The sequence below is a fragment of the Atheta coriaria genome, unplaced genomic scaffold (genome assembly GCF_025399875.1).
Source record: "Atheta coriaria isolate IRGN ID8LTWV9N9 unplaced genomic scaffold, Caltech_Dcor_3.1 hic_scaffold_3_pilon, whole genome shotgun sequence".
Lineage (NCBI taxonomy): Eukaryota > Metazoa > Arthropoda > Insecta > Coleoptera > Staphylinidae > Dalotia > Dalotia coriaria.
Window position 1 is genome coordinate 7,005,724 of NW_027045445.1, and position 15,869 is coordinate 7,021,592.

At 37.8% G+C, this 15,869-nt stretch overlaps 1 protein-coding gene across 1 annotated transcript in view; it reads right to left on the reverse strand.

Annotated features, from left to right (window-relative positions):
- The window catches only part of Hecw (Hecw ubiquitin protein ligase), a 28,104-nt gene that overhangs the window by 1,070 nt on the left and 11,165 nt on the right, over nt 1–15,869 (reverse strand). Inside the window, 13 exon segments of the mRNA XM_065299844.1 lie at nt 9–259; nt 316–410; nt 413–612; nt 667–933; nt 992–1,279; nt 12,349–12,599; nt 12,685–12,783; nt 12,891–13,076; nt 13,161–13,435; nt 13,564–13,977; nt 14,036–14,372; nt 14,375–14,985; nt 15,083–15,178. Coding sequence (XP_065155916.1) covers nt 9–259; nt 316–410; nt 413–612; nt 667–933; nt 992–1,279; nt 12,349–12,599; nt 12,685–12,783; nt 12,891–13,076; nt 13,161–13,435; nt 13,564–13,977; nt 14,036–14,372; nt 14,375–14,985; nt 15,083–15,178 — 3,370 coding nt within the window.

Here is a 15,869-nt window from a genome sequence, read left to right on the forward strand (position 1 = left end):
AATATTACCTTTCAATGGCTTGCCAGAACCATTGCACAACCGGATGCGTGTCGTGGTAACCTCCGCGATACTCAGTGTTGCATCGCCAGTCGTTGAGGTCTATTTCCGCAGTACCGGCCATGACCAACTCCAGCTCACGTGCATCGAACACAGCCACCAATCTGGGATCAACCACTTCATAGAAGCCTCTCACCAGAGATTCAGTTTGTTCGGCTACACCTCGTTCCAGGCGCCATCTAACCATTCTTTCTAAGTATTCCTATAGAAGTCAATTATTAAATAAGTCTTTACAGACAAAAGTAAGGGTAAACTTACTTTTTTATTCTTCTCAGTAACAGGGACATTCCTGCCGCCGGGTTTAAGCTCGCGTTCAAGTACTTGGCCGAAAACCTCCTCGGTGACGGCAAAGTTAGTTCTAGTTCGCCCTGAGCGCTCACATCGTGCTCTTTAATCCACTGCAGTGACTGGTGGAACTCAAAATCAAGCGACTCAAGATCCGAGAGCGCCACCGGGAGGCGCAGTAGTGCCTTGTAGAAAGGCCTCGTGAAGAATGCATCTAGTAAATACTGGTGTACTAATGCTAGCCCGAGAACACGACCGCTAAATCGAAACCTAATAAACAAACAATTAAATTGTGTCCTTCATAAATATATCAGGATATATTACCAGTCATGATAGTTATCAACAAAAGCGGACATTGGAGAAACTTGCACCGTGTAAGTATCATTCGCCGAGTACTCGAACAAACCATAATAAGGATTGAACAGTTCTCTGGACAGCAGAAAAAAGAACTCTCTAGAAGGACCTCCATAGTCAAGTCCCTCTTCCATATCCCACACAACGCAGAGTTTACCCTTTTGTAGCTCCTTCTTATTGGCGGACATTATTCGGCGAAATGCATCTTCGAGGAGATGTTCTCTTCGTATGTGCATTCTATAAAATTAAAATTAAATTAAATACAAAGCACGAAGAAAAGCAAATAATTTCTTACTTGAATTTACCAGGTCCCTGTCCATATCCCTTGTTTTCCAGCTTGCGGTAAAAGTTCCTGAGTTTAGTTTCAAAGTCTCGCCGATGTGGCGCTGGCGCACGATGTCGGCCCAATCCAGGCGACGCCACTGGCGAGGGTTGTGGCGATCCTCGCGGACTCCTCCCTGCGGCCGAAGTAGGCGTGCCACTAGCGCCACCACCGCCGCTCCCGCCAGTGCCACCCCCGGTGCTCGACGAGGTGGTCGTCGAGACTGCTGGCACATAGGACATGATTTCATGCTCGAACAAACTGCAAACAAAAAGAAGAAAATAGAATCATCGGGCACGAGCCTAGATCACATCCTATGCATTGAATGGTAAATGTAAAGGTAAGGCGATTTGTTTAATGACACTAATGGCCCGGTGCGCGTATTACAAATTGTACGAATGCGTACGGTTCGAGTAATCGATGCATCCAGGGATTCATCATCCAAATGGCGGCCATTATGAAAATGATACCAACATGAAATCGAAACTCGTGCCGGCAACAAATCTCCACCGCATCAACCAAGAGTTGAATGTTGGATTTCACTTGTTCGAAGACGCCAAACAAAAAGAAAACACACACACACACGATTCAACGGTGCAGTTGGAGCAAACGTTTGTAACACATGAATTTTTCTGTAAACCCAACGACGCAGGCCCATAACTCGCGGCCAGCCTGCGTCACTTTTTTAAATGATGATTCCATTTTAATTATAGATTAGCCGGCAGGCCACCGCAAGCCACCACTAAATTTCCATTCTATTCGAAATTCCACGGACACTCGTTATATATGCAACTCGACAAGCATTAAACATTTAATAATAACTAATTACACCCTCATACTCAATTCGATTGCTGTTGATTCTATTGTTTATCACGAGAAAACACACGCGCGACGCGCTTAATATTGCGATAATGATAGCGAAACGCAAAAAAGAAAAAAGAAAACTTGTTTATATTAGTCGTCGTTATCTTATTTTACAGCGATTTAGCTTTACGCGTTTACGACGCGGCGTGCATTAAACCGGCGTATACCCTTCGGTAAACCGAGAAACGCGCATTAATTTCCAAGCAACGCATGGGATTCACTCATTAATCATCATTTCGAGTTCTGAAATTTTTCGAAATTTCAAATTACAGCCAGCAGTAACAAATCAAAGATGTAAAGCGCATACTTGTTAATAACAATTATTGAGTAGGTTTGCATGCCGATTAGAATATTAGAACAAAGTGTTTTGCATGCGGTGCACGTGGTAGTGCAACCTAAATCTTTAAAAATAACCGAGGAAAACGGGTCATCGTCGATTAAACATACGACGAGCGCATTTCCTAATGCCTCTAATGTAAACCCTGCGCAAACATGGTGGAAGCTCTCGTGAATTTAAATCAACAAGCGTGCGAATTTTGAATCATTGAATATTATTCCGCATCACAACAAGCATCAGCCAAGAAATTATTAGATTATAAAATTACGGTTGTAACTGTTATTTTATAATAAACTGTATTATGAACAAAACAAACGTTATGTTATACATTTTTGAATATAATAAATACAAAAACAAATCAACATATTAAATTCAGTTAATAATTAATTTAAAACGACAAACGACCACTTTATCTTATACAAAGTATTAGGATGATGACTTAATTGAGTTGATTTATACTGTTTATATACGAATTAGAATTGATTTACGATAAATGCATGATACAGGGCGTGTCACAAACGTCCATGATGTAAACATACCAACACACATGCGCGTGTCTCATTACCTCGCCTCTCGTAATAAATTTTACGCTTCGCAAATCATCGCAAATCGCGTCGAATTTTATGCATTCCTGGCTGTCTTAAGCGTAGACGTAGAAGTGTGCATACAGTTATTCATCATCATTTAATCATTCAGCGAATAACGACGTATTTCTTATTAGGCGGCGTCATACTTAAGTGCATTCATGCTTATAAAGGGTGTCGGTGGATTGTATTTATTATCGTAGGTCGTGAAAAGTCGTTAAGATTGCAAGTACGATAAGCAAATGTAAAAAATTCTAGTAATTTATAAATGGGTTCTTAAACTTTTACAACGCCAATAAAGTTTGACGAATTAATTTAGTCTAGTATATTTAATGCTCAACACATCACACCGATCATGTTTGTTTTGCAATAATGCAAATTACAAATTATAACGAACCATAACGACTTTTAACGCTCATTATGCTATGATAACTCATCCCTTTCGATAAGCGTATCGCCAGCATATTTAAATGACCGAGTTTCGAGCAACCGTTTTAACCGTTTTTAGTTTGTTAAATAACTTGCAATTTTTCGTGGTTGTGGCCTTGAACACTCACAAATGTTCTATTTAACAAATTATGTACTGATCAGAAATACTTTTGCGTTACGAATTTTTCTGTTATCTAAACTAAAGTGTCTGAAATATTTAGTGCTGATAGGAAATTCAGTGAATAACGACGGTGATAGCAGATGACAATGCAAAATGTGACGTTAATATTTCCGGCCACATATTTCGGAAATGATAATGTAAACTTTTCAAATTTAAAACTTCCTGACATAGGATTTAGTGCGCAACATACAAAGTTGCAAATATACAGTAAAATTAAAATTTACTAAAATAATTATGTGATTGTTAAGCGTGAAATTAATCACTTGAGACCGTTAAGTAACACGGCTTGATGTTCAGACATTTACGGTTTAATAAAATTACAAGCAGACACGTTGTGAAATGATCAAATATTTTAAATCATTTTTTTAGTCTTCTATAAACAAAAACAACAATTAGGCACCTTTTGAAATTACTCATGCAATAATTATAGATTTAATCAAACCAATAATCAGGTACTGACGTTGAGTGAGTCATAACTTTTTAAATCAAATAAAACAGTATTTGCCTTTCAAAATGGCGTCATTCAGCAATTCGGGATGCTGCGTCAAGCTGCAATTACAAAATGTAGACGATACGATTTTAATTTTTACAGCACCACCTAATGTTAAGTTGAATATGCAGGGACTATTTCTTGCTAAAAGTTTTAACAAGTCGGTGCGAGTTATAAAAATCCGATTTGTGCCGGACAAAACACTGGCGATGAATGCCCGATTGTACGCGCGCACAAAACACAAAAAATTTATGATAAAATGTGCAATATTTACATAATATTAAGCCGCACATACAAAACGTTGTAAATAAGCTGGCATTGGAATTATGCAAATTATTTATCGATTTGTATCAAATTAACACCTTTTGGAAATATGTCAAAATAACAACAAATAATTTAAAGTACGCACTCGACAACTTTTGGTAAACCAATTATTTATTAGGGTGGATTGACCATAATGTGGTTGAAATCACCTGGGATTTATTTTACAATTAACCTTTCGGTTCTTTCCACAAATTCTAAATTCATACATCTGTAATGTTGCACCAAAATTTGTAATTAAAGAGATGATTCGATAGTGATTTGAGACTTGTCTGAACTTGAACGTGGTGTGACGGACATGATTACTCTACTATATGATGTGTGTTGATGACTCACAGTGGCTTATTACACATTTGTGCAATAATTGACATTATACCGCATATAATGTGTTCATACTACCGTGTTCAAAAAACCGCGCCAACAATGAGCTTTTTTGCATTGAAAAATGTAATTTACATAAAATGTAACTTTTTGTTAGAAAATATGCTGCTCTCAATCGGTTTTTGTTATTATACTATTTTTGTTGAACTCATGTGCTGTTTTATTGTTATTCTAGAAATAATTGAATATCAGGCTCAGACCTGCAGTGATTCGAATTCGGATTTAGACAAACGAACGTATTTTTAGAATATTTCTAACCGTATGACTCAACCAAACAAAATAAAATATCGTAATGGTAAACAGAAAAGTCGCCATTTCTTCGACTAGATTTGGCAAGTACAAAATTATTATTTTAATAATAACAAATCAAACAAAAACAACATACGTATACGAGTTTTTTCAAGTATTTAACATTAGGTCTAAGTGATTCGAACTTGTTTCGTTACTTTGCGCTTTGCGCTACGGGAAAGATCATGACTGTTAGAATCGAAATTTGTTATAAAATATGAAAGATGGCATTCTCGTGCGACGGTGTTGATTGGAGCGTTGCGGAACGGACTCGCGCCTCGCCTTCAACAGGAGATTCAAAGCCGACCTGAAGAGCCCATCCGTAGAAATGAAAACTCGCGGCGCGCGCGCGTTTCCGATACTGATGATGAGGCCGGTGCAACGCGTGTGCGTCCGAGCAAACGAGAGTAACAACCACAACAGTATCGTATTAAAGTTTAAAAAATGCAACTAATAACTATTATATAATATTGATACAACTTATTGCATTAAACGAATCTATTTAGATACGTCTCTGTGTTAATAGTTCCGTAGGTAACTATGCATTGCAGCCTAGAAGAGGCGCGAGGAGGCGCGACTTCTTCGACTCTTCGTCCACACCAACAGCAGGAGATGCCCGCGCCAGATACCGGCCGGCCTGCCGCGTGTCCGCCGATACTTAAAACGCAAACAACATCGATTGCCAACGTTAACACCACATTTTACATACTGCATGCTATCGAAAACAATTATAATCAACTGCATATCTAAAAAATGCTTAAGAAGTGGGACAAAACTTCTTTTATATCCATATAAATATAGTATAAATAAAACCACTAGTATTATGTGCATATAAATAAATTAAAATTATATGAACGTACTGTATAATAGTGTGTGTAATAATAAGCACGTACGCAAGTGATCCCGTAGTCGTAGTCGTAGTAAGTATACGTTGAAAAAGTACCCAACCGTTGGCTGCAGCGGTCGCAGCACAGAGAGACGAAGAAATGAAGAAATAAACGAAATGCGCGGAGAAACGAGAGCACCACCGCGATGTGATGAAGAAGTACTTTCAAATGCACCGAAAAATTAAAATGCGGGATGATAAAAACTAGAAAAGTCAGTTGCACAACTGACCGTAATACGAAAATATGGTCAACGTGATCAAATAAAAATATTTAATAAGAGAAAAGATGTCACTCAAGATATAAAAATAAAAAACTTTGGTTTGTATGTGTATCAAGGTGAAAATTGTAGATACAAGAAGATAAGCTATTTTTTCTTATATTTTTAATAATTATACAAACACTTATCAATTGTATATCTAAATCCAACCAAGTAAAATTAGCTAAATATAATTTATTATTAATAAATTACTCACAGACTAAATATTATTCCGAGCGTTTTGGTTACGATGCCCATGTTGATGACTTAAGTTCACATTTTCACTGCCCCAAAATTAATTACTGGTCCTTTCGAGACACACGCACACTCACTATATTTAATATTTATTCAATAATTAAAGATTTTAAATCCTATTATTGGCAGTCGATGCAATGATCGTTAGCTGTTTTGAGCATTTGATCAGCGCCATAATTTCCACATATGACTTAAATTTTGCGCTCACACACAAAACACACGATATGCTAATTTCGCCGATAAGCCAACCAAAACAAACGTTTGATTTCTACACTGACTCATATCTTTTTTATAAGCGATAAGTCATCATGTCCATTTCGTTAAAAATTCAATTCGAGTTGGCGATGTTTCTAAAGTTAAGCCCGAGATGCGCGCCGGCCGACTGCTTGACTACAACTACAACCGACAAGCATCAAACCGCCTGAAGTACGAAGCACGCGAGCGCTCCTCGCGAGATTCAAAAAATAGAGCCGAGCTCTGTTTTACTGGTCGGTTGGCTGTTCGAAAACTAACTGCAAGTACTCGTAGGTACTGTAGCAGTGTACCAGCTGTACTAAGCTTACTCAGACCTAACCAACACCGACGCAATGGACTTACAGTTGGCCAGCTTTTCGAGCTTAGGCTCTTCGTTAACGAATTTATAATCAACGAATGCATGCGTTGCACTCGAACTGGGATTTACAATTTGCAGTCACATTAAACGCGTAAAACTGAAATTAAATTTCAGTACTTTTGTGACGCTGCTTAGCAATAGGCAAAATTTTCAATACGTATTTCAAATACGTCAGTTACTGCTTAATTACCTTTCGAACGAATAACTTTTGTAATATTCATATGGAAGCATTTTTCGAATTTTTTTTACAACTTAAAATTATAGTGAAAATTTGAATAATTTTCCATGACGCAAGAATATCTATTATAATCGATGGTAAATTTACTTAAAATTTAATTTGTTTGAAATTTAGATAAATGCAGAGAAAATAATGCTAAATAAGTAATGATGCCAATGTAAATATTCAAAATATTAATTTTTTTTAAATATTTAAGTTGAATAAAGTGAATTCTAACATATAATGTATTGATACCACGTAAAAACTTCAAAATATTCACCTTTTTTGAATTCATAAGTTGATTAATATAGAATAGAGTTAACATATAACATGTATGATACATTGTAACGTGCAACAATTGTCTCGCAAGCACGAAATAGATAGCGTTTTATCAGCCTGCCGCGAGTGTTTAATAATACTCTTGTTGAACTTGCATTTTCCTATCACTCAATCAGCGCTCATCGAAAGCTGAATCAATAGACAAGTGATAAGCGATATTCTTGCACACGACTTCTTGTCGATTTTATGAATCATCACCTCGTTATCGTCAACTGAGTTAAACAAATAACACTTTGAACACTTCGGAGTTGAGTTCTAAGCAAACTTTTCAAAAGCTACGCCACTTTCGTAAACTTCAGTGACAATGCACCTCAAAATATTCATGTTTCGCTATGAAAGGGTTAATTTTATTTTGTGCTAATCTATCAATCTTGTTTGCTGCAAACGTAGCTATTCTTGTCTTTTCAAAGTTTAGGAATTCGCCATCAACTGCAAGACCCAGCCAGATGTTACTGCTATTTCAGCTTTTTCAACAGATGATGCCGCATATCACACTTGTATTTTCACGAATGCATCTTGCATCTCACATTTCCCGTAAAATATCTTAAAATATCAACGCGTTTTTTGTTCTTTCACCTTTCAGTTGCGCTCGTCTATTTCAGCATGCTCTTATTCCCGGCCTCATTCAAGTTCAAGTCTCAAATTCTTGCAGACTGCGTAGAAGATACATTCATCTTTTCAGTCTGCATCAAATATAACGGCACTAGCACACTTGCCACGGGTGCACGATGCATGGTTTAATTTGGTTTCTACCTGTGTGCAGGTTTTCGCTCAACCCACAACCCTTGTGAAAATGAACAACAAGCGGTCATATTTCCTAATAGCACTGTTATCGGACCGGCATCCGACTAGACAAAATCGGCAAATCTAAAAAAGATTTTGCCCAGCGCTTTCTAAAGAAAATTTCGAAATAAACATCGCAAATATAAACGAAAGAGGTAAAAGGGCCAAAACGCAAGGTACCGTTATGAGCCACTTTATATTTAAACCTTATTTCCCACACTCCGTGCCCTTTTGAACACTTATTATATTTTATTTGAAGAAAAAGCTATTTGTCTGCATTTCATATATTGCAAAAAAATTGATAGGCAAAAAATAGTTTTGAATTAATTATTTCTATATGAGTCCGATGTCTAGCTACTAGTCGGTGCATGTCGCAACGTGTATCTTTTGTGCAAAAACCATAACATATTAAAATCTAAAGGTCGCCCCACACACGCAAACACATCCATACAATCATAATTGCACTGAACAGCTCAAAAATGTTTCTGTTGCAATGTCAATAAAATAAAATTGTGCCAACAATTGATCTGAAACTAATTGCTCTCGCAACACAACGGGCGGCTGCCAACGAGATTCAATTACTTTTCGAAATTTTCCTCACATATTCAACATTGCGAGTCAAATTGCGTTATTATTGCATGCATAAATTCTTTAAGATTACTCGTATGTGTATCAAATTGTTATTTTTTTACTAATCGGTATTTAAAATAATATATTTCGCTTGATACGTGCCCGAAGTGAACTTGCAGTACTCAATATGTGATAAAAATCGCGACGTATGAATTGAATACGTGAAAACGAGTTAATTAGTGCGTAAAATCGACTTTTTCACCCTGTGGATGCAAATAGTTTATAAGTAAATCTTAAGACCAAAAAATGAATCTTTAATGATTATTAATTTATTTATTTTAGCGTTGATTTGTGAGCATAATAAAAGCTAACGAGGCCAGTTTTAATTGCAAGTTTTTCCAACATTTTTCACATTTCCAAGCCGAAGATTGAAGCAATAAAAATATTTCCAACCGTAATGAACGCGATGATGTCGTGTATTATAGCGTTGTGTGCGTGAGAAGCATATAATAATCAACGGAAACGCACCACGCTGCTCATCGCACGATGAAGAATGAGAGTAAACGAGCATGAAGAGCGAGCGCATGAATGTCAACGGGCGTTGGGCATTTAATCAATTAGCTCACATTAGAATAATCTATCGCGTTTGGGCAATGTCGTGCAGGGCACACATGAAATTTCTATTTCTCTTTGCATGATGCTTCACCTAATAAATGATATAAATGTACAATGCATCTGAAGTGTCGTATTACTGACTCCCATCATTGAATGAGAATGATATTTATTGTTTTACACAGCTTCATTAGCTTAAAGAAATTTCAAACAAAGAAAAAACGCTTTAGATTTGTATATTTTTTTTAATTTTAATTATTTTACCGAATTCTAAAGCTTATCGTCAAATTATAAACAGGAGCACAATATTTTCTTTCATTTTGATCAAGTGCAACCGTAGAACGTAATCAACAAGTCTGCAGTCTTATCCTGTGGGAAATATGCATGACTGTGGGTTCTTGACTCGCTGGCGTGCGTATTTATAAAAGCCAAAAGCCGCCGTACGAAAATAAACGCGTGATAAACTTTTGTTTTCCCGATTTCCGAGTATCTTGATATTCCGATTCGGATTCGCGTTGCAATGTGAGTGCGCAACTGAGAATGAATGTGTTTTTTGTTATTTGTTTACGCGACGCACTCGTGGGTGCTCCTGTGCGAATAAAATAAACTTTTGATTCGTTGCCCAAGCACATCGTAGAACGCAATAATTAAAGGGTTGCCAAATTCGCCACACAATCAACTTGTTGTTGTCCCGGTGCGTTCTAACGTTAAAAATAGAATATGTCTAAAACATCTTGAATTGTATTTAGTATCTACAATCATTTTACTGTTAATGATATGCATTAGTAATTATAATTACGTAGCGTAACTTGATTATATATTTATTCATGGCGTGAGCTTGTGAATTGTTTTCAAAGCGATGTGACATTAAAAATCGCAGAAAACGTCCTTGTGGTTTAATTTCTTTCATTTCTTGTCGAGTCGTGTGTATTTTTAAATCACGAGATTTCAAATATAACTAATGAAACTTTACAATTAGACTAAATCTCTTTATTTGTCATTACACTACCTAGTTTTGATTATGAACTCGTTTTATAAATGAATCAGAAATTAGTAGGTTTGCGGTTTGCTAACTGCAAATGTGCTTATCATAGATTTTTACGACGCGATGCGATATTTAGCGTAGTGAGCACGTTCCTCATTAGACGACCTCCACCATCACATTTTCTTGTAGACGACAAAATATCAAACTGACCTGGTTTCAACGAAGATCGCAAATAAACGACTTGAAAAGTATCTCCGACTCAATTCATGGGACGAATAACAACAGATTTGACGAGTCGACGATTCATTTGATTCACGGAAATTGCTACGCAGACATTATGCAGATTGGAATATAAATGTTTTATTTTAATATAATTTAGCAGGACATAATAGCAATAGCACCGTTTAAACGTTAATTTTGGCGCAATTAATTTTTATGGCTAATTTTTCTTCCGCTGGGTGCCAAATTTTGTGACTTTGCAAATCGATTATAAACATTTTAGCAAAGTAAATAATTGTAACAAAAGGACGTTTTTGTAAATAAAAAACGGATATACACACGTATTAACTGATTCATAATCTAACGTACAGAAATAATTAGATCACCACAATTTATTAAAACAGAAATGCAGAAAATTCCGTTAAATTACGATGCATCATAAGACCAAGCACATGTCGCAGCCGTTTCCTCGAAACAAAACACTACATAATTTTTTTAGAAATACTATACTAAGACACTTCTAATGTTACTCGAATTCTTGCTTCAACATATTTACACACTATCATATAAGTATTTGCAAGTGTTTTGCATTTTTTGCGACGGATAGAATAGAAAAATAGACCGGAAACCGCATCATTTGTCGGTAGTTGGGCAAACACGCTTCAAATATCAAGCCAACATTTGCTTAAACGCAATTTAGTTATTACCCTAAAAAGGCGGTAGCTACTAAGTCACTAATTAATACGATAGTGTGTGAGTATATATGTGTATGTTGGTTTAAAATGTTTTAGATGTATCCATGATTACTTACACGCCTAATTAAAATTATGCACTATGTATGTTATTCGCAAGTGGGAAAATAAGCATTAAAAATATCTAACAGCTGCCCATACGCACATCCTGTCGAGTTTAAATACGAAATGTAACATATAACGAACTCTTTCAACGACAAACACTCCTAACCGCATACTAAGTAGCAACTCCGCGCCATTTTCAAACAATATATAGTCGCAACCGTCGTATTTCGTCGCTGTCCAATCGCATTAATTACATATGATAATGCTAATTAAAAAACGCAAAAATTGTTAAATCTTTATGTCGTATTGTTTTTAAGTGATTTTTACAAGTATCAAGACGCATTTTCACTTACAACCCGACTTAAGTCATAAAATTAAGCCGCTATTGTTTTCGGTGCGAGATTTTAAAGGCGCGACGCGCTTCCGGCCTTCAGTGCGAAACAATTACTATCACAAGAAAGACTAACGTGACAATATTGCCTACAAACTAATAAAAAAATAATTATTTCACAGAAATAATATGCATTTCCGCATTCTGCGCAAATTGCAAATAAATAGGTAACATATAACATTCACAAGGACTGTTATTATAATTGTGTTAATATTGCGTGTTATCACACCAATTAACCTCCTTGCTAATAACAATATCTATTAGATTTATCTAATTAAAACTTACGTAAAATGTCCGCCCAGTCGTGCCAAACAATCGCGAAACATCTTAAAGTTATCTTTTTAGGTTCTGTTTATACGCAGTTCTGTCTCACCCATTGCGTAAATTTAATCTTACATTATTCACCTTTGTTCTTACCTGTTTACCTTTCATTGCGATATTTAAATGCTTGTAACATTTATGGTAGGCAACCCACCAAACACCACACAATGCGCAGTCTCTATACACTCAGTAATAATTTGAAATTCTTACCTTAACAAAATTGTTAGATGAATGTCATGACTAAACCGGTCCAGGGCGTTGGTGCCATCCACTCGAACACCGTTAATTTTCTCGCGCAAACTAGTAGAAGTTCCAACAGGTGGGTGACGTTCCCGTAGGATGTCAAAAATGTTAGGCTGGCGCAAAAACGCGACAACTTTGTCGTTGTACGCGACGGGAATATCCGGACACACATTAGGCACAAACGTTGTCGTTGTTGGACGAGGCGGTGGAACCGGCGCCTGAAAACAAACCGTTTTGATGTAATTGATGCAAATAATTACCGAGCAAAATATTAGTATTGTTAAATTCAATTTTAGATCTTACTTGGGCATCGTCCGCATGCCGCCGAAACACCACCGGATCAGTAGGAAGACGCGGATCCATATATGAAGTGCGTTTGTGAGTATGATCAATAAAAAATTGCTGAATTGCGATTGAAGGTCATGTTAGTAATGAAAACAAGAAGAATAGCGTTAATTATTCTCATATTTCCATCACCTAATAAATGCTTAAGTCAATGAAATATGTACCTTTGAATTTCGGTCCTTTTTCGTGTCCCAACCTGTTGGCAACTCTTTGCAAGAGTCTGCAAACATATTCACTAACGCGACTAATTCCTTGTTGTGTTGGTACTTATCAAACGTGGCAGGATCTCTGCGAATACGGCCAATCATATGCTTCAGCGTCGAGTTACGGTTGTACAATGAGAGTGCATCCTGAAATAAATAACGAAATTTGCTTTATTACCGTAAATTAAATAATATGCATTCGCTTAAAATGAAACTGTTATGATTACTCACTTGATTCATGTGTAATGCAGTAAAGAAGTCTGGCCGCGTTAAAAGTTTACACCCAGGTGGCGCTGCTGAAAAGTCCGCCATTTCGACGCGATGTGAGCTGATTGTGCGTCGAATACTTTGATATCGTCTATCCAACTGACGGCGCTGCTGTTGCTCTGCACCGCCTCCACACGAAGAATTACTTGCGCTTGCGCCGGGTCTGGTCCAAGAAGTTGTCCTGGTTGCGTGATCAATGTAAAAAACTCGTCCATGGCTGTCCATACGAGCTTCCCAAGCTAACAATGACAAAGTCAATTTTATAAAAATCATCATTAACTTATAGTTGTCATGGTAACAAGATTCTTTTATTTTTATTGTCAATAATTATAACAATAGGACCAAGAGGGCAATAACTAACACTTACATGGTGGTAGTGGTTCATCTTGCTCGGTAGATGTAATCGATGTCGTTGAGATTCCTGACATTCCAGACATTTCCGCGACGAGTGCCCTATGTGACCTCTCGGGTATAGACGGCAGGCGAGACGCAGTGAGCTGCCGCAAGGGTAGTAACACCCCTGGAGCAGCGCATGCTTCTGCCCCCGATTGAAAACCATCCACAATGTCATCGTCAGCTACTACCTGCACATTTGCGCCTGACGGTGCAGGTAAAGTATACTCTTCGTTGCTTGAAGTCGCTGATGAAGTTGAAAGCGTATCTGCATCGCTGCACGGCTCCGATTTTAGACTGGGCGGTTTCAGTTCGCCGACGCGATGGCGTCGCGAGTGGTGAGTAGGCGTGGGCGGGCAGACAGGTAAATTATTCGGTGGTGAGACGCCTACAAAAACCAAAAATAACAATTAATTCATAAAAAATAATATCGAAAAAAAACTAACCTGATATTCGGGCTAGAATTTTGTTGTGTGGTTTTAAAGACGGTGGCGAGGGAGCCACCTCTAAGACAGTTTCGTCTAAGGCCAGACGTATATGTGGTTGCATACCTTCAGGAGACAACTGTCTACTCAACTTTTTGTGCGGTTTGACCGCCGCCATATTGGTGTCCGGCGAATGCGAGTTTAGAAACTCCGTAGAGCTCGCGGTGGACATGGAACTGGTACTCTCCCTACCATCCAGGGAATGTTTCTGCCCCGTAACGCATTTCGCACTAATATAATTATCAACGTCTATATGTTTTCGGGAGTGTTGGACTTCTCCTGTGACTGAGATTCGTAGCAAGGCGGTTCGTCAGTGTCGATCAAATCAAACTGAAACGTATCCTCCGGTCGTTTGGGTTTATTCTGCCTTAAAACAGGCGGTTTGAACCCAGGTACCTCCGGATTCGAACACGACCCTTTGACAGCGTTCGAACGCTTCAGGGGACGATGCAGACTTCTCGGTGGTAACGGCGGTGCATCTTCAATCTCCTCTGGACTGCTCGAACTCGCCGTCCATATTTGATAGTAGTCCTTATTAGGCGATTTGGCTGTGCGGATTTTTTTCTTAGTACCTGATGCACTTTCCGATCGGGTCAGGCCGTTGGTGGCTTTCTTTTTTACGCCCGTGGCACCGCTGTGAAGTTCCTCTAAGGATGTGGACGTCTTTTTGGCTTTTAGCAACGAGTGAATTTGAGATTCGCATGATTCTATCGGTAATTGCAAAAGCGGATAGTCGCTAAATCCATCATTATCTATACCGTTGTCGACCACTTTCTTTTTATCGTGCTTGTCTTTGAGTTTGATGAACTTTTTGAAGCGTTCAGGGGGATCTTTAATAATTAGCGGCTGCGTCTGCGCGATGTAATCATTGGATCCTTTGTAGTAACGAAAAGCCATGTGTTTTCCACACTCTAATACAAAACACCAAGAATTTTGTAAAAATTCGACAGTATATGACATTTACATCATTTGGTGTAAAATATTGATGAATAAAAGCTAATCACTTACCGTTGTGGATGTGAGGTATATCAAGAAGCCACATCGTGGTGTTCGCATGTGGCTGCACTCGCTGTCGACCGAGTATCACGTCGCCGTCGCAGTCGTCTGCAACAAGTGAAAAATTGCGCGATCAAAACGAGGCCGCATCATAATTCAACGCAGCACAGATAAAAATGGTAAAGTACAACTTCCACAATACACTAAATTGATATTTGGTTTTAATATTAATTGAAATAGCGTGTAAATGGATCGATTAAGTGATATAAATTAATTTGATTGCATTCCAACACGTTCTCGTCAGGTTGAAAAGAAGAGGAAATCCTCTGCGCACAAATTCAGGAAGCGTTTGCTCCATAGGCGGATGGTCTCGCGTTAACCGGAAGAAGTGGACAATTCAGCAATTCAATAATAATGAATGTTGGAGTTGAGAGCAGGATACGGATGGAGGAAACCATCGCGCAAAACAAGACAAGAAACCTGTACGTAGTACTTGTGCTGAGATTATTATTCAAAACAGGAAAGAATGGCAAAGCTAGGATACTTCTGAGGAAAGGACATCCTTCTCCTGTTTTCACTAAACGCACAATAATATAATTAAACTTGTGTTATTTCTTTAAGAAAACAAAATAGTAGGCAGCAGGCAGCAGGGCGTGTTTCCTTTCAACTCGTCCGAAAACGATGAATGAATAAATTTTTCATTCATTAGGCGAGGGCAGGATTCACACGACGTTGATTTTACACAATCGGAAAGCAAGTTCAACGCGTCGCGTGTAAAAAAACCTTAAGTCTAAGAAAT